This window comes from Lolium rigidum, chromosome 1 (genome assembly GCF_022539505.1).
Source record: "Lolium rigidum isolate FL_2022 chromosome 1, APGP_CSIRO_Lrig_0.1, whole genome shotgun sequence".
Lineage (NCBI taxonomy): Eukaryota > Viridiplantae > Streptophyta > Magnoliopsida > Poales > Poaceae > Lolium > Lolium rigidum.
The window spans coordinates 29,492,948-29,517,579 of record NC_061508.1 but is presented as its reverse complement, the minus strand read 5'-3'; the positions used below and the strand labels follow the sequence as shown (position 1 = coordinate 29,517,579).

Here is a 24,632-nt window from a genome sequence, read left to right as displayed (position 1 = left end):
GATCGATTACGTGACAAGGTACGTGTAGGATCCTGACGCCGCACGGATTTGATTCCAAACCCGACTCGGGCAGACGTATTGCTCACGGCCGTGTACGCGATCCCACCTATATATAATCTACACGAGCCGGCCGATCAAGTCGCACAGAACCCCGTCGAACGGAAGCAGCCAAGACGAGATCGAAACCCAGGTCTCCCGGCCGGTGAATCTTCGTCGACTCAAGTCGCACCTCGCCGCCAACCGGAAGGTAAGAAGCCGTCGATCGGGAAGATGCAGATCTTCGTGAAGACCCTGACGGGCAAGACCATCACGCTGGAGGTGGAGAGCAGCGACACCATCGACAACGTCAAGGCTAAGATCCAGGACAAGGAAGGGATCCCGCCGGACCAGCAGCGGCTCATCTTCGCCGGGAAGCAGCTGGAGGACGGCCGCACGCTCGCCGACTACAACATCCAGAAGGAGTCGACGCTGCACCTGGTGCTCCGCCTCCGTGGTGGCACCACCATCAAGATCAAGACGCTCACCGGCAAGGAGATCGAGATCGACATCGAGCCCACGGACACCATCGACAGGATCAAGGAGCGCGTCGAGGAGAAGGAGGGCATCCCGCCCGTCCAGCAGAGGCTCATCTTCGGCGGCAAGCAGATCGCCGACGACAAGACGGCCAAGGACTACAACATCAAGGGTGGCGATGTGCTCCACCTCGTCCTCGCTCTGAGGGGCGGGTTTTAGGTTTTAGGGTATAACTTTAGGATTTTTACGCGTGGTTTTGGAACTATCTATAAAGTTGTTTTACCTTGTTGATTATTTCGAGCGCCGTCTTTCGTAATTGCCTACCGTCTGTTTTCTGCAGAACACAGTCTAATCCTATTATTACTTTCCACTGTTTCTGTTTAGTCTAGGGTTTGTTGCTTGGTTTCCCATGATGGAAATAGGATGAAAGACACTCTTTCTCGATGCAAAAAAGGGAAAAAAAAGAAGCTGCTTGCATTGTTCAATCTGTATCAGACAGATGCAAATTATTCAGAATAATTCTAAAGTTATGTTTTGAGCCAAACATTGCCTCTTTCCCAACTCTAGTACTACCAACTCAATAGAAAGTTAGGAACATGGCCGTGGTTTGCTAGATTTTTTTTCAGGCAGTATGGTTGCTAGCAACAATAAGGGCGGTGATTTGCTCCACCTCGTCCTCTCTGAGCGGCTGTTTTCAGTTTTTAGGGCATATCTTTAGTTTTGTTATCCATGATCTTGAACTATGTAAAGTTCTTGATTATTTTGAGCACTGTCTTACCTAGTTGCCTACCGTCTGTTTTCTACAGAATACACTTCAGCCCTTTTATTACCGATTCACACTGCTTGCATTGATTCTGTTTATACTAGTTGGTTATCTAGGGCCGGTACCTTGATTTCTGATAATGCAAAGGAAGAGCCTCCTTCTCAAGAAAGATAAAACACTACTTACTTGCATTGTTCAATCTAAATCAGAGATATGCAGAACTATTCAGAATACTTCAGTTGAAATTCTTGCTCCACATAGGCCCCCCCCTCTTAGTCTTAGGGGGCGAATTTAATTGTCAGTACTAAATAAGCTGCAGATTTTGTTCAGAATGCAGTTTATGTTTGTGCCATCAATCCACCCCCAATACGTGTATCTAGATGACTAGGGGCAAAATAAAGTGCGAAACTTGGGAATTTGTTCCGAGACAAACTGGAACCTCCAGGTTCAAGGGGTCTGTAAATAGCTAGCTATAGTCATTTTTAAATAGAACTTATCATTGTAGGAACTTCTGGTCCATATGCAGTTGTTCAGAGCTTGGCACTAGCAACCGTAATCTAACAGAGAGGATCGATGACAGTTTATGCAATTCAACCTTCTTGACTTTTCATAAACAGTTATAGATTTGACTAGAGCAAATCAATGTAGCGTTTGAAGATTTAACAAGTATAATACTACAAACAAACATGAATACCTCTTAGACATGCTACGATACCGTTGCATGCTATCAAGTGAAAATCTGATGTAAGAGGAAGGAGAAAAGAAGCAGCCGTGATGGGGAAAAGGAGAGGGAGGCTGACAGGTAGGTTAATGCAGTAGCTAACACAAAGAAAAGTTTGAACTAATGAAAAGAGGTAGTATAATTCACCTATACACTTCAACACCCCCACTCATGTGTGATGGGAAGATGAGTCAACTTAGAGGTAGGCTCAAGAGGCCTTGTGTACCTGGAACGGTGACTTGGTATGGCCCAAGAGGCCTATACATGGACACCGAGGGTGCAACAATTATTTAGGATAAATTGTAAAATCTTGGATTCAAACTCGAGACCCTGTGCTCTGTTACCATATTAGCGGAAAATGCAACTTAGTATTCCAAGAGGCTAGAACTCATACATTTTTTTCGATAAAGGGAATATATTAATATCAAGAGATACCAATTACACCCAGCCTCTGCAACAACGCACCACCCTAATGGCACTACGAATGCACACAGCCAAAAAAAAGAAAAGAAAACTAAGAAACAAATTCCTTGCTACAGTATCTCGGGCCTAACAACAGCAATACATCCACCACCATGACAACACCTGAATTACAGACTCTCAAAAAAACGACGGCTTCAAGAAGGGAACAGTGCTCAAACACCGTCATCGCCCGATCAAAGATCTTAGGTTTTCACCCTGAAGATAGTCCCCGCTCTCAAAACAATGCCTCCACCAAGGTCACTGCCAGGCACAACCAGTTAAGGCCAGACCTTGGGTTTTCACCCTGAAAGGTAGGACTCTGCGCTTCACCTGTGTTGTCGCCCCCACTTTCATACCGCTGCTGTGAAGCTCGGACACCAATAGAACTCATACATGTGGGAGGCTAAAAGGCCAATATACACGAGCTCAAAGGTCATCACAGATATATATAACTCTAATAAGTACTAGCTATCAAATCGAATGGTTGATTTCTTCACATTAGGTCCTTCATATTTTGCTCAAAGAGTTTATCAACCGCGATGTTGTAGGCCTTTTCAGTAGGATGAAAACTGTCCCAGAAAATATAATCTTGAACATTTGGACATGCTGGGTGATATTCAATAAAAATAGCTGCATTTAGGACTGTGCTGCCACAACATCCCTTGAGCACCTCCTTGTCCTTGAAACCTATATTGCAAAAAGTTTTACAACACTCAATACTAAATTTTTATGATGACATCGTTCCTATCAGCACATATTTCTAAACAATGTAAAAAAACATGTTACTAAAAAGTATATACAAACTCACGTAAACATTTTTTCGACAAAGGTACTGACATAAACATTTTATATACACCATATTAGTTTAGCTACTATGCATCATTTGTATTTTACATTTGTTTCTATATAGTCTTGTAAGATTACGCATTTCAGAGTTTAACGTGTCTCAAATTTATCTGTTGATATGGTTCTGTTGCACCAATAATATACAATAACAATTCATTGCATGCTCTAAAACAACAACTAGGGATAAAGTGAGCACTCACCATAAAAACCAGGTTGCTGAATGAGATCAAGCAAATTGTAGTATGTATCAAGATAAGCAAATTTTGGGCCTGGAACACTTTATTCTGCATTTAGCCGATGTATCTCTTTTGTGATTTCAGAATTGAAAAATTGATGGCTCGCATTCTCTAGATCCAAGTTTTCTTTGTGAAGGACAACATCCTACTGGTGGAGTTCCCATGAAACCAATTCTCTTTGCACCCATCTCATTTAATTACTATACAAAAGGGTAAGACTATACTAAATTTATTCACACATAGGTTGGATGGCCAAATGCAATGAAACCAAAAATAGGAATAACACATATAAATGCAGGCAACTTTAAGTTATTTATGGTACGACGGTAACTATAATACATGCTTATACCGAAACTTGTCATGAGAAGTCTATGGTTTACAAATTTATTAATTTAATAAATATCTAAAATGCAGTATGAACTAATGGTGCCGTTGTTTGAATTTGGGAAATACTTGAAACGTTTGAACACCTTATGAACACAAGAGATTTGTGAAAAAGGGGATGGTCAAACAAGTTCTTTTTCAAAAATATGACATCCACTATTTCCTAACAAGTTTAGAGTATTAGTATTTACTCTTACCATAGTAAAGTTGACGGCTGAAGAAACAAGAAATTTCACGTGTGAAGGAAGGTCATATTGATGGCGCCTCAATGGAAGTGTAAAATAATTATTTGCAGGTCATTTGACCCCATCAATGTGGAATATATGCCTTCAGAGATAACACGTGCCATCTCGTCTTCACCGGCTAAAGCTTTTAGCCTCTCCTTATAATCAAGGAATAACTCAAGCTGCCCAGTACTCGATGTAGCAGTCTGAAGGGTAAGAAATTAATGTGTAATAATGCTCGTAACATTTTAGTTTCACATGAAACCAACACGAAATATACTTGACGAGAACTAGATTATGTGGGACTCATGTGATATATTTAGTTACCGCAGGTATCGAAGTTAGAGGATCATATCCACTGACTCCCGAGGGACCCGAGGCAAAGACGACACCAGTGAGTAGGTCATTTAGTTGAAGATCATTTCCGATGTACGGTGGCAGCAGTTCCTTGATTCCCAACCTGGAAGTTGCTCTATGAAGAAAATGATATCGATAGATATTAAAATTTTCATTTGGTGGAACACAAGAATATTGATGTATAGGTTATTCTTCAAGCCAATAAAGAGTTTAAACTAATAAAGTTTTACTAGAATAGAGTTTTAAAGAAGTAATAACATTATAGGGAATATAACCAGCATACTCCCTCCGTTTTTATTTACTTCACATTCTAGGTTTAGTTAAAGTCAAACTTTACCAAGTTTGACCAAAAATATAGAAAAAATATCACCAACCATTATATCAAATTAATATAATATGAAAATATAGTTTATGACGTTTCTAATACTATAGGTTATATATACATCGTAGATACTAATTTTCTTTCTTAAATATTTAGTCAAACTTTACAAAGTTTGACTTGGTTTGAACCTAGAATGCAATCTGATTGTGAACGGAGGGAGTAGTTACGTACTTAATATGTTCAAAATTAATTTCACCTTACTGTGGTAATATAAATGCTAACAATAATCCGGAGACAGTTTGTTAGGTATTTGGAGTATTATTTTGGATGGATCACTTATTCCAACGAACATAAAGATTTTGAAGAGAAGAAACAGACATCGAATTTAGCATGCCTCGCTGAGGTAATTCTTGATATGGACACTAAAAATTTGTTATCATGTTGGTGTAACCAAAGTTTCGTTAGTTTCATTTTGCCCAAGTTAACAGTCAAGGCTAACATAATTGGTGCCCGCATGGCTGTAATAACGTTGCACAAGCCCTTGGAGCATTAGGTTTGAGTGGGGCAGAATTTAGGCGCTTGTGGCTGGAGGAAGCACCAGACTTTGTAATGGTGCTTGACTGCTCGTGGCTAGCGATTCTGCTATGCCTCTGGCGTAATGGAATCATGGAGTTTTACATTTAAAAAAGTTAGTTGCTGCCTTGCCACCGGTACGCAACTATCATGTCGTCGGGAACCTTTCCGTTGGAGAAACTCCCGGTGGCCTTCATGTTGTTGTTGTTGTTGTTATTGTTGTTGTTGTTGTTGTTGTTGTTGTTGACAAATAGGAGGGCCATGCCAGTGAGGAGGCCTTGGTGAAGAGAGCTATTACGATGTTTGCACCGATTCTGTGTATATCAGAGAAAGACCAAAGCAACCAGAAGTTCGAACTAATGAAAAAGGCTATTACAATCTACTTATACACTTCACAGCACCTCCTCTCACGTGTGACGGGAGGAGAGAAAGTCAACACGTGAACAAAATAATAGCACACATATGAATGAGCATATACACGGCGAAAAAGAGGGCAACAACAATTTAAGAATAAATGACGAAAGACATGACTCAAACTCGAGACTCTAGCTTTGAGACCATATGAAAATTGCATGGTCTAGCCAGTTTAACTAAAAGATGGATTTGATGGAGAAGGACGAGGCAATTATATTCAATAAAACCAGTCCCGATCAAAATTGGATGGTCATTGTGAGCCCGTCGCGTAAGGACGCGCTCCGACCTTTCTAGACGTATAATTATCAAAATATTAATAATGTGTCAAGTATAATGAAGATTTTTGTTTCCAGCACATAGAAGATATGTTTCCGATCGACTAGAGAATCGTTCAGATGGTTTCCCCGTGGATGGTTCATTGAACCCAGCTTGAAAAGACGGACGAGATGCACCAAGACGAGCAGGGAAATCAGTAGTGCAGGTCAAATGCTTATTTTCGTTATTTGTTTTGCAAAAAGTCCACTACTATTTTTTTCTTATTTGAACAGCAAAACGCGTGTAAATTTCCTTAATAGGCCATTAAAATCGACTAAATCAATTCAGGAAAAGGCACCGGCCTCCACCGCGGCCCTCGCTGGTTCGCTTCCACCCTCCACCTCTGACACGCGGGAGGAAGAAGACGGGTTCCGCCCCCGTCGTGGCAGAGCGAGCCGAGGGAATATGCGGCGCTGTGCCTGTGCGAACTCCCCCAATGAATCACTGGCAATGAGCTGCGGATACGGTTCCGCCTTGCCTGGCCGCCGGCGGTCGCCGTCGAATCAGCCGCTTCAACCCATGGCTTTCTTTTTTACAATTTCTGTCCAGCGTCTCCTCCTCCTTAGTCCTCCGCCACGCCGCGCGCGCGCCCCCCACCTGAACCCTCTTTTAAACCCGCCACCGACTCCTCATCTCACACAAAGCTCCTTGCTTTCTACCACGGCCCGCCGGAGCTAGCAGCAGGAGCGAGCTCGCGAAGCGGCGGTCGGATGGCGGGGCTGGCGGTGAAGGCGGGGAGCAGGCCGCCGTGGCTGGGGCTGGGGGCGGCGGTGTGGGTGCAGGCGTCGGCGGGGACCAGCTCCGCCTTCGCGCTCTACTCGCACGCGCTCAAGGTCGCGCTCGGCGCCGACCAGAGCCAAATCGCGCTGCTCGGGGTCGCCTGCAACGTCGGGGACAGCCTCGGCCTGCTGCCCGGCGTCGTCTGCAACAAGCTCCACCCGGCGCTGCTCCTGCTCGTGGCCGCCGCTTCCGGCCTCCTCGGCTACGGCGCCACCTGGCTCGCCGTCTCCGGCATCGCGCCCGCGCTGCCCTACTGGCTGGTGAGCGCCCAGATCTCCTCACTGTTTGAACCCTTGATCTGTAGTACAGTACTAGGTCACTCCTGACATGGCATACTTGGAACTGCTCTGCTGGATTCTAGTGTAAATTATTCAGGGGAAAATGAATTTATCCATTTTATATTAGCGGGGACCAGTTAAACAAGTGTCTCTTTCTAAAAAAGAAATCTTGGAACAGAACTATTCTAATGTTACCAACAAGTCGGCACTGATTTGGCTTCATTTGCCGGCAATATGCACATAGCCACATATGTACAACTGCTTACCTAATTTACCCGGAAGATTTGGCCTTTACTATGCTACCTTCTTTGCTTTTGCCATTTCACAGATATGGATTGCATTATGCGTTGGTTCAAACAGTGGCGCGTGGATGTCGACCGCCGTTTTAGTAACCAACATGAGGAACTTCCCCCTAAGCAGAGGTGCTGTCGCTGGCATCCTCAAAGGCTACTCTGGATTAAGTGCAGCAGTCTACACAGCCATCTACACCGGCGCGCTTCACGGTTCAGCTGCAAACCTCTTGCTTTTTCTCACTCTGGGAGTTGCTACCGTCTGTCTTCTGGCAATGTACTTTGTGAGGCCCTGTGAGCCTTCTCTGGTGGAGAATTCCTCGGAGCGAGTTCACTTCCTTTTCGTACAAATCAGCAGCGCTCTTCTCGGGGTTTATCTTGTCGCTGCCACAACATTGGATAATTTTGTGACTCTTTCCCCTGCTTTGAACTATTCCCTGCTTGCCATTATGGTCATTCTCATTCTTTCACCAGTAGCGATACCCGTGAAAATGACATTGTTTCGAACTAACCGAAGGAAAGGCTCTTCCGCCGCTGATAACGATCAGACAGAACCATTTATTCTGCCTTCGTCCACTGAACCGAACTTGGGCAATATTGAAGATGAGGATCCTGCAGATATTGACGTTCTCTTAGCTGAGGGTGAAGGGGCTGTGAAGCAGAAGAGGAAGAAACCAAGAAGGGGAGAGGACTTCAGGTTCCGTGAAGCTCTGCTGAAGGCAGATTTCTGGCTGCTCTTTGGAGTGTTTTTTATAGGTGTTGGATCTGGAGTTACCGTTCTCAACAATCTAGCACAAATTGGAATTGCAGCTGGTTCCGCTGACACAACTATAGCAGTCTCTCTCTTCAGTTTGGGCAACTTCTTTGGCCGCTTAGGAGGTGGTGCTGTTTCTGATTATCTTGTCAGGTAATACAATCTATTTCTTTATTCAATTGCAAGATATGATGTACTTTCATCTACCTGTCCAAGCACCAGTTTGTTTTTCGGGCCAAGTGTGGCATGCCAGGTTAGCTATGCAGCCAATAGATTTTTCAACAAAACATATTTCGTCTGCCATTTTCCTGATAGAATTGTTAAAGCCTTCATTCCAGTTTCAACTTCCAAGCCAATAAGAATGGTCGACATTCGTCTCTCTCTTTGTCAGCTAAATAGCTGATTTTTTTATATAAGAAGGAGCACGTTATCCCTGCCACGCATTATGGATCAAACTGTTTCTCTAACTGAATTAGCCAATAAATAACGGGTTGACAATATATCTCTCAATTATGGCTGGAACAGTTCTTTTCCAAACCATTTAAAGCTTGAAGAGTAAAGGTGTCAGCTAAATAGCAGATTTTTTTATATCCCTACCACGCATTATGGGTCAAACTGTTTCTCTAACTGAATTATTAAAGCCTCCATTCCAACTTCAGATTAGTACAAGCCAATAAATAATGGGTTGACAATATATCTCTCTTTATGGCTGGAACAGTTTTTTTCTGAACCATTTAAAGCTTGAAGTATAAATAAGGTTCCCTGTAGCATGAAATATAAATATTCAATCAGAAACTTTCTTGTTTGGATGCAATGCACGGTTGAATGCCCACGTTTTGAAGTTGATACATTCATCCTACAGTTAGTTAACCAAGCTTCTTTTCCAGGTCAAGGACGATTCCACGTACAGTGTTGATCATAGGCACCCAATTGGTGATGATAATCAACTACCTAGTATTTGCATTGGGTCTCTATGCTACGCTCTACATCTCCGTAGGCATACTTGGCATCTGCTATGGTGTCCATTTCTCGGTGATGGTGTCGACTTCATCGGAGCTGTTCGGGCTGAAGCAGTTCGGGAAGATCTACAATTTCATCTTGCTAGCGAACCCACTCGGTGCGCTCGTGTTCAGCAGTCTTGCAGGGTATATCTATGACCTTGAAGCTGCAAAGCAGCACAGTGCTGGAGCAGTGGGGGACTCTGAGAATGTCACGGTATGCTACGGGCCCAGCTGTTTCAGGCTCACGTTCTGTGTTCTGTCAGGCATGGCCTGCTTGGGAACGTTGCTGGGTGTGGTTCTGACCGTGAGGATCCGACCGGTGTATCAGAAGCTCTATGGAGGTAGCCAGCCCAGGATCTCTGGACATTGATGGCCCGTGACTGGTGAGCTTGTTTGTGATCTGTTGTAATGTATTGTACTACTTGAAATATGAGCACGTGTTTTTTTTTTTTTGGGTGCTCTGTATTGCACTTTTGGGACCTGGTTCTTGATTAGTTCAGTCTTGGTCTCTGTATATGGTGAGGAATGAGATATGTCATTTTTTGAGGTTTCTGGTTGATCCTCTGGAGCATGAACCTGAAGATATAAATATATTAACTGAGGTCTGACGTTTGTATGTAATAGCAAATTGGCAATTTTCATTTTTCATTTTCCTTATGCACCTACTCATCATGTGTTCTTGGGATGCTGTTTATGTTTTCAGAAACCAACTGTGTTCAATGGGTTCTCGGACTGAAGTTCTTAGTAGGAAGACTGTGCTCCTACAAGTTTTTTGTTGAGAAATAAGATCATCTCTCTGGTGCTTTCGATACCACCACTAGTTTGTAGTTCTGAAAATTAGCATCGAATGACAAATTGGCAGCTGGTCTTAACTTCTTCGCAGTTTGATTCACTCCCGACTGCAACTGTTCAACTGGGATGTACTAAGGCTGAACCTAGAAGAAACTAATTAGTTTGCATGCAGGAGGCTAAGTTCTGGGACGCGGAGAAGAAATCAATGACATCTATGAGTACCAGTTTAACATCAGGAAGGACCTCGATGCACAGATCTTCTCCAGGTGATTGCAGAACCCATTAAAACCTAATATTTCAGAAACTTCATTTGGGAGCCAGTGCCAGTGAAGAGTTTTTTTTTTACAAAATAACAAGGCAAAAGACTTGCCATTTTTCATTGATTAAGCAGAAGAGAGTTGGCCAGTTAATTAGCGGTAGTGGATTCGGAGAGTGGGCATGATGTATAGCTATCTGCGGTCTCTGAATTAATCAATTAATTTGATGGATTTTGTGAAATCAGGTAATTTGAACAAGGCATTCGTGATACCAGCATGGCCAAAACCTAGAAACTGTGCCAAGTTAGGGACATATTTCCGAGCAGTTCGTGTATGACTAGTTTTTACAATGTGGGTCGATGAGCGTACTAGACTACTACTGTATATCTTGACGCATTGCTTGATAATGTTCAATCTAAAGATAGGAATACTACATAATGCATCCAAGGATTATGCACTTTTGCTAGAAAACCTGTGAAAACTGGTATGCATTCTTCATTTGTTGCTCCACAAACAGTACGGTCAGAGTCTCTCACAGGCACCTCGCTCCAGTCATGAAATGGGAGGACTAGCCAAGGTGGGATACATGGTGCGGTGAAAGTTATCACAGCTCTTTATTTACACTTTGTATTATTTAATTGTATACAATATAAATCCAAATAATTTTCATTGACATGAAAAACGCCCCCCTCTTGCCTTTTAATCTTATTAAACACTATCTTGACTAGCTTTGAATCTTATCTTCATGTGTTTTTAGGTGGTCACATAGGACTGTGTAGGCTACTGCTACTCATGATGGAATTGGGTTTAATTAGGTTCCACCATTCCAAAGGCTCCCTGATGCTTTGTCAGGATCCATGCTTGCATATGAAACGTTGATGGGTTCCTTTAACGACTTCAGATCTTAGGACAGCTTTGAATGGTAAGCTTTGTTGTCTCTGCAATTCTTCTTACAGTTGTTTCCGTCACTCGTTAGTTCTTGTCTTCTTTTGCATGTGTACTGGCTTTTACTTCTATAGCGCGCATGCCCTGGCATGCTTACTTGAACCAACTCATTGTGTTATTGTTAAATGTTATCTAATACTATTATATGCTTGTAATTTTATTAATTCATTCCAATATTTTAAAAAAATCATTGATGTAAAATTAATTCATCTCATTAGAATGTTTGGAGATTGCGGTTTGTGAAAAAACACAAGTACTGAATTTATCAATCTGTTTTTATGTACCCAACTATATGTTCATTTGTTACATTAATCATTAGAAAGTTTGAATTATGATGTATCTAAGAGAAATCACTTTTTAACAGCAACAACTATGTATACAAGACTATCTTACAGAAGGAAAAAAGAGCATTACCGTATGTTCAAACATTGGAAGTACCATATAAGATTGTTTGCGAGTACACAATTTAGAGGAACTAATATAGAACTCCAACATATTGCATCTTTCTTTTAAGAAATGTAATCTCAGAAGATTCTAAAATTACAAGGTGGATCGCTCCATTTTAGGGGTACATCATCATTTGGCATTCAGCTTGTGTACCACCAACCTATCATTATCCACTGAAAATGATGTCTGAAAACTACATCTGCACGGAACTAACAAGTTTGCAAAAAGCATGATAATAAGCGGCTTAGGTAATACCCCATCCGTCCTATAATATAAGATGTTACTACAATCTATATACGCACATATTAGTTGTAATAACATCTAATATGGGGCAGAGGAATTGCATACTTAGTGGCTATACTTCTTGACAGATCCACCTTACACCAATATGCTAAACCTTAGATAGCCTATAATAATTTAGATCATATTTCGTGGTCCTTGGAGAGAAAACGGGCGTTGTAGTTGCTATATGTTTCTGGCCTTCTCTCCCTGGTCTCACTTGCCTAGGCCAACTAGTAATAAATTAAGAAAATAATTTATATTTTCTAGAATATCAAATAGCAAACGTTTGTGAACCCTGGCCTTTGCCTCTTGATACTGGAGCTACAGTAGCTTGATCATATCAAACAGATTTGGTTTATCTTCAAGCTACAAGAGGTTGGACATACCAAGTAGATTTGGCAAATCTTTAGGCTACAAGAAGAGGTTATATTCGGTCTGTTGTGAAGCTACAAGTGGTTGGTCATCCAAGTAGATTTGGCATAACTTGAGGCAACAAGAGATATACTGAATTGAAACTAAAAGTAATGCTACTAAATTTGTCACTATTTACTTGCATAACCTTTGTCCTGTACTCATACATCATCGACGAGCGGTCTTAGCTGTCGAATTGCCACATATCTGACGTTGGACACCCTTTTTTTTCTCAAATCATGACACTAATAAGCTTTTCCTTGCATCCAAGAGACGTTCGTTCATGCATTAGTAGCTGTGAAGGGTGAGCCGGCCTCCTGACCTTTCTCCGTTAGCCCCACCAACAGCTAAGCCATCGCCACTATTATGGATTAACCATGTCGCATGGGCTGCGCTGCGCCCACAAAGGAAAGCGAAGGAGCAAGGGGCTCCATCTACAGTTAGCTCGGGTCGTTTTAGGATTGGGGTAGAGATGAGGAGGACCAGTGGATTGTGGGGATTTCCATGTGATCGGCCATCCATACGTATCGATCCAGCTCCGTCGTCCACCTTTGAAGACTGGTTGTACGTAGCAGATGGCGCAATAAATCGACTCACCCGCATCGACAACTCAGAGATTTTCGTCGTCTCTTCCAAAGCGTATGGAGCTCACCGGCCATTGCCGGCCCGCGGGAATGGCGTGAACAGAGGAACTGAATGCTTGCATTGTTGTATGATCCAATCCAAGTTGTTCGTGACAAAAGCCTTCTGTATTTCCTTGAAGACAAAATCCAAGCTGTCTGTGGCATGAACATCGTGTGCAAAAGGAACTAAATTCCAGGATCTATAATCCAAGTTGTTCTTATCATGTTCGGGGCACCAATCGTTCATCTTTGAATAGATTATTACACATTCCCTGAAACAGTCCTGAATAATTCTTGCCCACTATACTCTGGCCTTAACTAATTGACGTTTTGGACATGGAGGTTTCAGTGCGTACACTTGGCTATTATTGCTCAAATGGAAATGGATATGACGTCGGTGAAACATTATTGCAGTATTTCTCATCTCAGATGGTACCTGTAAGATTAATCAATTTACATAAAATTACTTCCCCTTGACCAAAAAGAATGTCGCGGATTTATCTAAATTTAGATGTATCTATATACTAAATAGTATAAATTTAGATAAATCTTGAGCATTCTTTTCGGAACAGGGGTACTTTTGTTATAAACTATCAAAATATGGGAAGTTCGACTTCCTCGACGTCATGGACTGATTTCTTTATATATTTATCTTCACAAGAAATTGAATTTATTTGCATGGTTTACCGACTAAGTTTTTTTCCTAGTTATACACCACAAAGGATGCGTTGCTCTCTCCGTGTCTGTTTACACATACATAATATTTTTTTAAGGTTTAACTTTGATCGTCTGTTTGATTCAGTAAAGAAAAGGCATTTAAGTATTCAAAACATGGCTCCACTTTGCCTCCCAGTGGGGTAAGGTGCCCTTCCTTCGACTGGATCTCTACTTGGAATTCGAGCTACGGAGGAAGGGCGACACTGACCTACCTCTTGGACAACCCTGGCGAATTCCACAAGATCCATGTGGTTACTTGATCGCCACTGTGGGAAGAGAACCAGGGGCAGAAAAAGAAGGTCTGGCAAGTGTCGAGAGAAGGAAAACTTCTTGTTAGTGCAGGGTTCCGTTTTCCCTTGAGTATGTAATCAAACTAGTCGTATTTGTGTTACTTTCTCTCGTCGTCAATTCAGTTTCCGAGGTTGTTGTGACTTTTTTTAGGTCTTTTGCTGGTATTTCGGATTTGGCTGGGATGGCAGCCAAACTCCCCAGCAAAAATCTGCATTTTAGCTTTGGTTTGTTTTCCTTTCTGTAAAACTTAGCTTCTTTTCAATGAAATGGAGCTGGGGGTGACCCCTGTTGATTTAAAAAAAAAAGTATTCAAAACATCAGTAAAAAATATTTTTCCTTGAGTATATATATATATGTATGTGTCTTCTAAATGTCCTTTAACACTTTTGTGAAGAAAAAATATTTGGTGCCATAGGTAAAAAAATAAAAAATGTCGTGAAAAAGTCCTATAACACCAAAAAAATTACATGGTTCGCAGAAAATGTCTTTTTCTATAGAACCTTATATGTGCGCCTAGTATATGTAGATGTACCTACAAGATTTTTTTCAGATTTTTTTAACCTTTTAAAATGTGTTTTTTTTTACAATAAGAGCATCTAGTCCGACAAGCCAAATTGTTGTTTTGGGGACAAAGGGACTATTTGTCTATTCCCTCTTAACACCAGAAAGCTCAAAGGCAAGGAAGAATGAGTAAGTAAAATTCATGAGCATGTAGAGCAGGCCCCAACCACAGAGCTACAATTTCATTACTGCAGTAGTCCTCCACACACACTACTGCACCACCCACCACCTTCAGCAGCGCCGCTACAGCAACAAATCGACCTCACCCTGCTGTCATGTCCTCTCATTTCACCCAGTCAAAATCCAGCCTCTGACCCCCGAAACCGCGCTAACCGCCAGCCGCCGAGCTTACCGCACCACCCATCGAGCAGGCAGCAGCTCGAAAATGGCGGTGAAGATAGTAGCTAGGACAGCGGATCGAAGTAACCGAGCAGCGAGTGAGAGTGGCGCCCTGGCACTCCACCCACGCTGTCGGGCCGTCGATGAGGCGGCTTAGAGCTAGACCTACCACGACCCCTGCCTCCCCCCGCGCATTATCTCTCCTCTCCTGCGCCTTGGCATCTTGCCATTTACTATTTAGCCGGCGTGTAGGTGGCCGGCTGGAAGATCGGTCGATCGATCGAGCGCGCCATTGCCCTGCCAACCCCTGACTGCCCCGTCGTGTGCAGTCGCTCTGCCGTCAGCTGCAGTCGCCCTGCTCTGCTCTGTCAGGCATGGCCGGGTTGCGGTCTTTAGTTGGGAGCCTCTGGTTCTTGGCGTTGCTGCGGTTGGGCGCCGCGGCGGAAGCGACGGCAGCGGTTGGGGACGTCAGCGTGGACGGACGGCGCGCCATTGCGTCGACGGGCGAGGACTTCGTGTGCGCGACGCTCGACTGGTGGCCGCCGGAAAAGTGCGACTACGGCACCTGCGCCTGGGGCCGCGCCTCCCTGCTCAACCTGGTGACCGCCAACATCCCATCCCGTCTCTCCTTCCCTTCACGTGGCTGTCCCTCACCGCCGGCGAATTCACGCCATTTTTTTATCTTTTGTGCAGGATCTCTCCAACAAAATCCTGCTCAATGCCGTCAGAGGTAGGCGACGATCCCAGCAGAGTTTTCTTGGCGCCCATGCGCGGGCTTGTATGTCACTGAAGCTGAATTTTTCTGTTCTCCTCACAGCCTTCTCGCCGCTGACGCTCCGGCTGGGCGGCTCGCTGCAGGACAAGGTGGTGTACGGCACCGGCGACTCGCAGGGGCCGTGCGCGCCGTTCGTCAAGAACGCGTCGGAGATGCACGGCTTCACGCAGGGCTGCCTGCCCATGCGCCGGTGGGACGACCTCAACGCCTTCTTCCAGAAATCAGGGTAATTTAATTTTAGATTAGACGAATCCTTCTGCCTGCGTTTCCTTCGAACCATTTCAGTAATTCTTGGTTCTGTGAGGATCACGCGGCGTTAATTTCTCTGAATTGACTGCAGCGCCAAGATTGTGTTCGGGCTCAACGCTCTCAACGGCCGGGTTCCTCTGCAGGACGGGTCCATGGGAGGGAACTGGGATACCACCAATGCAGCATCGCTCATCCGTTACACTGTCAGCAAGGGCTACACAATCCATGGATGGGAGCTCGGTATGTCCTCCTTGTGCAAAACAAAAAAATTCACCATAGTTACCAGAAATATACAGGGTCTCACGGTACGCCGGGTTTCTTAACCAAAAAAAATCTGCCATGAACCTGAATCCTCCTTTGTGTTCGATTAACCCGGAACAAGATTCCTGAGAGGTTTCTAGCTTGTGCACTGAAGGAAGAAATTGTTCTACAATTTCACTCAGATGATGGATATTCAAATATGATCATTTTGCAGGAAATGAGCTCAGTGGCAATGGCGTCGGAACCCGGGTTGGTGCTGACCAGTACGTCAAAGACGTGATCGCCCTCAAATCGACAGTCGACAACGTATACCGAGGCAGTTCATCGAAGCCGCTGGTCCTTGCTCCGGGAGGCTTCTTCGACGCAGGCTGGTTCAACGAGCTCATCGTCAAGACCAGGCCAAACCTTATCAATGTGGTCACTCACCACATCTACAATTTAGGACCAGGTACGCAAATTCGCCGCGACACGCTGACAAAACATTTTCAGGCAGAAAAATATAGTAGCTGAGCAAGTTTGTCGAACTATCGCAGGGGTGGACACGCACCTCGTGGACAAGATCCTCAACCCGTCATACCTAGACGGCATGGTGAACACATTCAGCAGTCTCCGAGGCTTGCTGAAAGCCGCAGGGACATCAGCCGTCGCCTGGGTCGGAGAGGCTGGAGGGGCTTACAACAGCGGACACCACCTTGTCACCGACGCCTTTGTGTTCAGTTTCTGGTAAGATGTGAGATTGTTGGACGTAAAATTCTGTACTAGTATTTCTTGATCATCTTGGTCTAATGGAGGTTGGTTGTTGTTCAGGTTCCTGGATCAGTTTGGGATGTCGGCAAAGTATGACACCAAGAGTTACTGCAGACAGAGCTTCATCGGTGGGAACTATGGCCTGCTAAACACGACAACGTTCCAACCAAATCCTGACTACTACAGGTAAGATTCAGTATGTTGTGGCTTATGCTCTGCACTAGAAATGATCGCTAACGCAAACATCAATTCTACTACACATGAACTTCCTAAACCGAACTATGCAAACATCTATTCTACTACTACACATGAAATTGTTGAGTTGTACTGTCTAAATTTTTTTTGGCCACAAAAGAAGTGTCTAACCACTGACTTACGTGACCTTTCTTCTTTTTGTGCTCTCCGTAGTGCTCTTTTGTGGCATCGCCTCATGGGAGCCAGAGTTCTAGATGCAAAATTCAACGGCACCAACATGATCCGCACCTACGCGCATTGCGCAAAACATTCTGTAAGCAGTCCACATGAATGATTCAGCAAATTTTCATCAAAATAACAACAACCTCACCTACTGATCTCTTCCTCCCCTGTTTCCAGCCAGGAATAACTCTGCTGCTGATCAACCTCCATGGCAGTGCCATAAACCGAGTCTCTGTGACAAGTGAAGGTGCACATGAACACACTTCAAGGAGGCATGGCAGGAAGTTTGCTCAGGAAGCTAGCGCCATGAGAGAGGAGTACCATCTCACACCCAAAGACGGCGATATCCAGAGCCAGGTGATGATGCTGAATGGCAGGGCCCTGGTCACTGATGCAGATGGGAACATCCCCAGGATGGAGCCTGTCAGAGTTGCTGCCGCGCAGCACATTGTGATTGCACCTTACTCCATTGTTTTTGCTCACATCCCTTACTTCCGTGCTCCTGCTTGTAGTTAGGTTTTATTTTGTGAGATTCTTTGTTGTGATGGGTAGCTAAGCGTGTCCATCCCAAGAAAAGTGTGCGGTGTTGTGTTATACTGTGATAGGTTGGAGGGGAAATTGATAATGGTGCAGAAGAGAGATGAATCAGATTCCTTCAAGTTCAGGACCTTCAGTACTTTGAGTGGGAAACATTGTGAAAAGATAAGCCGAAATGGGTCAAAAGTTTCGAACGAAGCTTCCTGATGATCTATATATAAACTTTTGGGAAGCACGAATTTCATTGTAATTAGTATGTTCCCTACAAGAGTAAATACAAACCCAAAATTTACAAGCATTTCAACAAGACAGGAGAACGTTCCTATATTCCAAACAGGACCTAAGGTGGTTGGTCAGCAGTAAGTGCATAGCCCACCGGGTTTTCAACATTTCAAGCAAGTCACCCGATCTATGTAACTAAACAATTCAAAGTTTCATGTTGATCTTCTATAGATGAAGCAGTTGGTTCAATCAGTGCAATTTTATGCCTAAGACATCAGCATCTAGCTAACTATAGATGAAGCAGTTCGTACAATCAGTGCAATTTTAGGCCAAAAACATCAACAATTTTGTGCCAGTCATAATGTGACAGATACACACATATTAGGTGAAGAACAAGACTAGCTACAAGTGACATGCAACAATTATGATATCATTGTTCAAGAGTTCAACATTATCGTCGTCATCATGGGACGAGGAAAATTTGCCAGACACATACCAAAGAGGGAGGACATCTGGTCTCTTCTACATGGAGCTACAAGCCGTAAGAGTGAGACTAAGGTAACACCTCCAAGAGGTCAAAGAAAAGGTAACACAATCCGGGAATGACATGACAACCAAAAATAACAGTGCACAACATACGAACGGACAAGGAGTTATTCGCGATGACGTCCATAGATCGTAGTTCTGCTTAACTTGGCTTGTGTGCTTTCTAGATGTACTTGAACAGCAGGCCACCGTACGTGGCAAAGAACGGCGCAAACACAAGGGACTCAACAGCCATGAGCTTGATGAGGATGTTGAGGGATGGGCCAGATGTGTCCTTGAGGGGGTCTCCAATGGTGTCACCAATCACGGCAGCCTTGTGGCAGTCTGACCCCTTGGGGCCAAGGGACCTAGCATGATCACTGTTTCCAGCCTGAGAAGTAGCAAAGAAAGTGATGACAAAGTTAGAAACATGACAAACATTGGTTCCTCAATAGTCAATATACCTCAATGCCAATCAATCAGGAATTGAAGAACATTTACCTCAATGTACTTCTTTGCATTGTCCCATGCACCACCAGTGTTGGAAGCAGAGATGGCAATCTGCAAGGGTGAAAATGAATAAATGCCTAGAATTTACAATTCAGATGTACCAAGGAAGAAAAGAAATCCAATGGTACCTGTACTCCAGAAACAAGAGCACCAGCCAAAACACCAGATAGAGTTTCCACGCCAAAGAGGGTTCCAACAATGAGGGGCGTGAGCATAACCAAAGCACCAGGAGGAATCATCTCCTTGATAGAAGCATCAGTAGAGATCTTGACACAGGTGGCATAGTCAGGCTTGGCAGTTCCCTCCATCAGTCCAGGAATGGTGTTGAACTGCCTGCGAACCTCCTCAACCATCTTGAGAGCAGCACTTCCAACACTCTTCATGGTCATCGCTGAGAACCAGTAGGGAAGCATGGCTCCAACAAGCAAGCCAATGAATACCTTTGGAGAAAGGACATCAACGACCTGCACACCGGCTCTGCTGACAAAAGCACCGAAAAGTGCCAGGGACACCAGAGCAGCTGATCCAATGGCGAAACCCTACAACATTATATGCATGGTTACAGTTACATAACTAATACAGCAGCTTTCACTATAAACCATCTCACACTGCCTAATTCCTGCTAATTTAATAGCTCACATATTTATCATGTGCTTATAACTTCCTGATGTGCTATAAATAAATAACAGTAGTGGAGAAGAGTTAACCAACAAATATGCAGCAAGGAAATTTACCTTCCCAATAGCAGCGGTTGTGTTTCCAGCAGCATCAAGAGCATCAGTTCTCTCACGGATTCTGTGGCTCATGCCGGCCATCTCAGCAATTCCACCAGCATTGTCACTAATGGGACCATAAGCATCAATAGCAAGACCAGTTGCCATTGTGCTTAGCATGCCAAGAGCAGCCATTGCAATGCCGTACATTGCAGCAATAGAGAAGCTGACGTAAATGCTGACAGCAATAGCGAAAATTGGGATGATAACTGACTTGTAACCCAGAGCAAGCCCAAAGATGACGTTAGTGGCAGCACCAGTTCTGCAGGAATCTGCAACATCTTGCACAGGGCTGCCACAAGGAAATAGTTGGGATGATAAGACACTGACATAGAATGATGAAGAAATAATATAACTGAAACTAACAAATTGCTCACCTGTAGGCATTGCTAGTGTAGTATTCAGTCACAAACCCAATAATGAGACCAGCCCACAGTCCAATTCCCACACAGAAGAACAAGCCCCTGAGAAGCCAAGGCAACAAAATCAGAAGAGAGTTCACATTTCAGACAGAAACAAAGATTGAGTAATATATTACCAGTTGGCCACCTCCTTCTGGGCACCGAAGTTGAAGATGGTGAACTTAGCTGGAAGAGCCAACCAGCTGATTATCGCAACACCAACAGTCATCAAAGCAGTGGAGATAATGAGTTGCTTCTTTAGAGCAGGTTCAATTTCATTTGCAGCCTTGATCTCAAAGAAATCAGTTGCAAAGAGTGTGGTAATCAAGCAGACAATGATACCAACAGAGCTCACAAGCAGTGGGTAGCACATCGCGGTGAAATCATGGCTGATTCCAAAAGATGAGATAGATGCAACAACAAGAGCAGCGCAGGAAGATTCTGCGTATGAACCAAAGAGATCTGATCCCATTCCAGCGATATCACCAACATTGTCACCAACGTTGTCAGCTATCACCTGCAAACAAGAGGGCCAAGTTTAGCAACGATATTCATGCACCATGATAGTCACCATATAATTAGAAGCATTGTCAGACAATCTGCCTAAAACTATTAGCCAAAAGCAGAGAGAGGAGAACTCACAGCTGGGTTCCTGGGGTCATCTTCAGGAATGTTCCTTTCAACTTTGCCAACAAGGTCAGCACCCACATCAGCAGCCTTGGTGTAAATACCTCCACCAACTCTTCCGAAGAGAGCCATGGAAGAGCCACCAAGACCATACCCAGTGATAGACTCGAAAAGACCTTCCCAGTCATCACCGTAGTAGAGCTTGAATACGTTGATGGTAATGTAAAGAACCACGAGACCACTTGATGACAGCAAGAAGCCCATAACTGCACCAGACCGGAAAGCGGTGATGAATGCCTTTCCAACACCCTTCCTTGCCTCCAGGGTGGTTCTGGCATTGGCATATGTGGCGATCTTCATGCCAAGGAAACCAGACACCAGAGATGTGATGGCTCCAAGCAAGAAAGCCGCAGTGCTGAAGAGAGCAGTGTAAAGAGCTGGCTTGCAGGTTCCCGTGCTATAGGTGCAGGGCTGGCTCTTTGTGCTGAATCCCTCGATCGATCCGAGGAAGACAAAGATCAAGAGAGCGAAGACAATCATGAATAAGCCAACATATTGGTACATGGTGAAAAGAAACGATGTTGCTCCTGCTCATCATAATAAGAAATAATTGTTACACAGAAATCATATGATTTAACTCAACAGAATTCAGAAACATCAGCATTTTGTTATACTTATTAACGGTGCAGGTAATATAGATTTGAGATTCTTAATTAACAAACTATGATCTACCTACAGACTGACACGATTGGCAAACAAATGTCACCACCCATTGCTATTTCACATATAAGTGAAAAGGAGCAAGCTACATATCCAATCCTAGCAGACAGTTCCAAAAGTATCCATCCCAATCAAAGAAGAAACGTCTGAGGTCAATATTGGTGAGTTTGTGACACCAATATTAAAATGCAACATCAGCAATTCATATAACAGATTAAAATGCTGGCCATCTTTCTGAAATTAGTAGGTAATTTGACACATTTGACAAACAAGTGTCACCACCCACTGCTATTTCACATTTATTCAAGTGAAAAAAGCAGCAAGCTACATATCCAATCCTAGAAGACAATACCAAAAGTATCCATCCCAATCAAAGAAGAAATCCCCTCAGGTCAATACTGGTGACACCAATCCCACGAACTAGGACACGTATCAGATAAGCATTAGGCTGATTAAGATGGCAATCTCAGAACGCTAAGGACAAACTGACACATCGTTGGTAGATGGCTGAGATCCTTATCCCAGAACATGACGTTTCAGGCCTAGATCTACCTAGACCCAGGAGAGTGGAGTAAGTTCGAGTTAGGCAAATCACAACGTGTCGAGCTTGTTGCGTTTGGCAGATCCCTCACGCACCTTCCACGAGCAAGTTAACATTTCTGATTATATATGAAGAAAAGAAAGCGACGGGTAGATGTGCCACTGAAAGCTACATCTTTACTACAGCACCGACACACATACTGTAGCAAGCGCAGCGGTTGATGAAGCATTTAAAGAAGTGTTTATTGAACCTCGATTTAGCTTCAAATTACAAACATCTATTATGAATTTTGAGATTTAAAAAAGGCAAGATGTGGATCTGCTGCTAGCCCCACGTGGAGCCGCATAAACAAGTGTAACACAGGTGAGCCCACTTCGAAATCATGAAGATTTGTAGGTAGCTGGGAGTGAGTGACTAAAAAATATCACAGGAGCTTGTAGTTCGCCGAGAAAACGACACTAGTATTTTGGAGCGCGCACGCAGGAACCAAAAGCTCCAGCGCACGGATTTGGCTTTGTTTTGCGTACAAGGGGTGGTAACTTTTAGCGTCGCTACAGTCGAGCTCTTTATCGTGGTTTTTTATCCATCCGTAAAAGCCTGTGAAAAGTGCAGGCAACATTTGAGGAGCTCGCCGAGCTAAAATTCGAAAGTTCCCTCACCAGATCAGCGCTAGAATCTACCGAGCATATGCGCGGAACGGGCAGCCATAAAAATCGCTGCTTTCTAAATGCGCCGAAAAAAAAAAGTTCCGCCGGCGAAAGAGGCCCCGGCCTCGTACGGCCGTGGATTGCGCGGATCTACGGGCGGCGGGCGAGTGCCGGACCAGATCTGGGGGAGGGAGGGAGGTAGGCGGTGGTCACCTTCGGAGATGGCGGTCTGGATCTCGGCGCACTTGACGACGACGTTGTGGTCGTTGAGGCCCTCCTCCTCCTCGATGAGGTAGTCGCCATATCCGTTCTTGGCGCCCCCGGCGGCGCTGGCGGCGCCGGGCGTGACCTTGACCTTGGAGACGAGCACCCACTGCGCGACGGCGAAGGCGATGCCGATGAGGCCGGCGACGGGGATGAGCACCTGGGTGCCGAGCTCCCCGAGGATCGCCATGGGCGGGCGGGAACCCTAACGGACGCGAGCGCGGGGAAGGCGGCGGCGGGTTGGGAGGGGGTGACGGGCCTCTCGCTCGCTCTCTCTCTGCGTGTGTGGAGCTACCCCGATGGCGCGTGGCTTATATAGCGGTGCCCGTGCGGTGGCGAGGACAGGGAAGCGGGACCCGCACGTGGTTTCGAGGAGTTCCAGGGGGCTACGCGTAAGAGTCCTGTTTGGTCAGGCGTGGTGGAGCGAGACGGTGATTACGGAGGACTCCAGGGGCCTGCGTGCGAGAGTTTATCTGCGTGTGGGCAGTGGCTCGTAATTTTGCTGGTCCCGATGGCAGGTGGGCCCGCGGGATAAGGTATCCCCTTTTTATCCGTTGGTGATGCGATGCGAGTTGCGAGGCGAGATGAGAATCAAATCCATCGGAGGGAGCGAACGGATTAGCATCCTTGTTGTTAACTTAATTAACAGTCTCTTTCTCCCCTCTCCCAACTGACACGAAACCACGGCTGCATCCTACCGTATCGTGTCATCCAGGGCATTCGTTCGTAAAACCGAGGTAGCGATTCCTGCATCTTCTTTTAGGTGTCACGGTGAGCGCCCAAGCGTTGGAACCAAGCATACTTGGCAACCAAAGATTATCCTTGCCAAAGTAACACTTGTGCTTTGCCACCTCGCTAAAATATCACATTTTTAGTGCGTTGAAGATTTAGGAGCCATGATCAACTAAACTACTTCCTGTGTCGAATAGTTTTATTTTTACAATCAATATTCATAGTAACAAAAATAGCACATGATAGAGATACAGGAGCTGCAAAATAATAAAGTCTAAAAAGATACCAACAGATTTTCAAGGTCTTTAAATTCTTTCTTCTTACGAAACACAATCTTATACTCTTCTGAAGGCAAACAAAGATAGATAACGAACCATAGACATGTAAATACCGATGAAGGTTCTTCCATAATTTTAATTTAAGCCGCGATGCCAAGGTTGCGTGCACGCGCGCAACCATTAAAGCAGTCATTCAACATTGGCAAGAGTACCAACACCAGTATGTCAGGGAATAACAACCGACTAGCCTTGTCGATGTCGATGGGGAGCCGAGAGTACGAATCACCATTGTCGAGGACGTAGCAACCGAGACAAAACTACGAGGATAATCCTCCTCGCGGCAACAACGAGAAAATATCTAGAATCGATCTAGCGAAGCAAGATCTGAAGGCCCATACATAGAGGATTGTAATCTTTCAACATCACCACTGACGTCGGGATGGAGATCTCGTCGTCGAACGAAAGCCCAAAGATCACTTACTGCAGACGATGCCATCTCAATTGAGGG

The 24,632-nt window shown here is 44.4% G+C and overlaps 4 protein-coding genes and 1 pseudogene across 4 annotated transcripts; 3 read left to right on the top strand and 2 right to left on the bottom strand.

The window, feature by feature from the left end:
• The first annotated feature begins 270 nt into the window (after window positions 1-270).
• Window positions 271-732, top strand: LOC124670358 (ubiquitin-NEDD8-like protein RUB1). The gene has a single exon (XM_047206872.1). The coding sequence runs from the start codon at window positions 271-273 to the stop codon at window positions 730-732; it is 462 nt and encodes a 153-aa protein (XP_047062828.1).
• Window positions 733-2,952: 2,220 nt separating this feature from the next.
• Window positions 2,953-5,598, bottom strand: LOC124706254 (annotated as a pseudogene).
• A 1,242-nt stretch (window positions 5,599-6,840) lies between these two features.
• LOC124670348 (protein NUCLEAR FUSION DEFECTIVE 4-like) lies at window positions 6,841-9,830 on the top strand. Its single transcript, XM_047206861.1, has 3 exons — window positions 6,841-7,170; window positions 7,517-8,385; window positions 9,120-9,830. Exons 1-3 carry the CDS (start codon window positions 6,841-6,843, stop codon window positions 9,601-9,603), a joined length of 1,683 nt encoding a protein of 560 aa, XP_047062817.1. The 3' UTR covers window positions 9,604-9,830.
• Window positions 9,831-15,257: 5,427 nt separating this feature from the next.
• On the top strand, window positions 15,258-18,020 carry LOC124685142 (heparanase-like protein 3). The gene is made up of 9 exons (XM_047219463.1): window positions 15,258-15,497; window positions 15,592-15,628; window positions 15,716-15,899; window positions 16,014-16,162; window positions 16,398-16,631; window positions 16,717-16,906; window positions 16,991-17,116; window positions 17,339-17,438; window positions 17,525-18,020. The coding sequence occupies exons 1-9, from the start codon at window positions 15,273-15,275 to the stop codon at window positions 17,861-17,863; spliced, it is 1,584 nt and encodes a 527-aa protein (XP_047075419.1). The 5' UTR covers window positions 15,258-15,272; the 3' UTR covers window positions 17,864-18,020.
• A 495-nt stretch (window positions 18,021-18,515) lies between these two features.
• Window positions 18,516-23,329, bottom strand: LOC124685141 (pyrophosphate-energized vacuolar membrane proton pump). The gene is made up of 8 exons (XM_047219462.1): window positions 23,064-23,329; window positions 20,958-21,529; window positions 20,453-20,832; window positions 20,292-20,378; window positions 19,876-20,206; window positions 19,270-19,680; window positions 19,133-19,192; window positions 18,516-19,022 (listed from the first exon to the last, which is right to left on the bottom strand). Exons 1-8 carry the CDS (start codon window positions 23,302-23,304, stop codon window positions 18,816-18,818), a joined length of 2,289 nt encoding a protein of 762 aa, XP_047075418.1. The 5' UTR covers window positions 23,305-23,329; the 3' UTR covers window positions 18,516-18,815.
• Window positions 23,330-24,632: the final 1,303 nt, after the last annotated feature.

What these genes read in the sequence shown, in the direction of transcription:
- LOC124685141 (XM_047219462.1), bottom strand. Translation starts at nt 23,304, where the DNA reads ATGGCGATCCTCGGGGAGCTCGGCACCCAGGTGCTCATCCCCGTCGCC. An exon ending in CAACCGCTGCTATTGGGAAG is followed by an intron (nt 19,681 to 19,875) that starts GTAAATTTCCTT and finishes ATAATGTTGTAG; the next exon opens with GGTTTCGCCATTGGATCAGC. An exon ending in ATGCAAAGAAGTACATTGAG is followed by an intron (nt 19,023 to 19,132) that starts GTAAATGTTCTT and finishes GCTACTTCTCAG; the next exon opens with GCTGGAAACAGTGATCATGC.
- LOC124685142 (XM_047219463.1), top strand. Translation starts at nt 15,273, where the DNA reads ATGGCCGGGTTGCGGTCTTTAGTTGGGAGCCTCTGGTTCTTGGCGTTG. An exon ending in AATCCATGGATGGGAGCTCG is followed by an intron (nt 16,163 to 16,397) that starts GTATGTCCTCCT and finishes ATCATTTTGCAG; the next exon opens with GAAATGAGCTCAGTGGCAAT. An exon ending in CCAAATCCTGACTACTACAG is followed by an intron (nt 17,117 to 17,338) that starts GTAAGATTCAGT and finishes TGCTCTCCGTAG; the next exon opens with TGCTCTTTTGTGGCATCGCC.
- LOC124670358 (XM_047206872.1), top strand. Translation starts at nt 271, where the DNA reads ATGCAGATCTTCGTGAAGACCCTGACGGGCAAGACCATCACGCTGGAG.
- LOC124670348 (XM_047206861.1), top strand. Translation starts at nt 6,841, where the DNA reads ATGGCGGGGCTGGCGGTGAAGGCGGGGAGCAGGCCGCCGTGGCTGGGG. An exon ending in CCGCGCTGCCCTACTGGCTG is followed by an intron (nt 7,171 to 7,516) that starts GTGAGCGCCCAG and finishes GCCATTTCACAG; the next exon opens with ATATGGATTGCATTATGCGT. An exon ending in GTTTCTGATTATCTTGTCAG is followed by an intron (nt 8,386 to 9,119) that starts GTAATACAATCT and finishes CTTCTTTTCCAG; the next exon opens with GTCAAGGACGATTCCACGTA.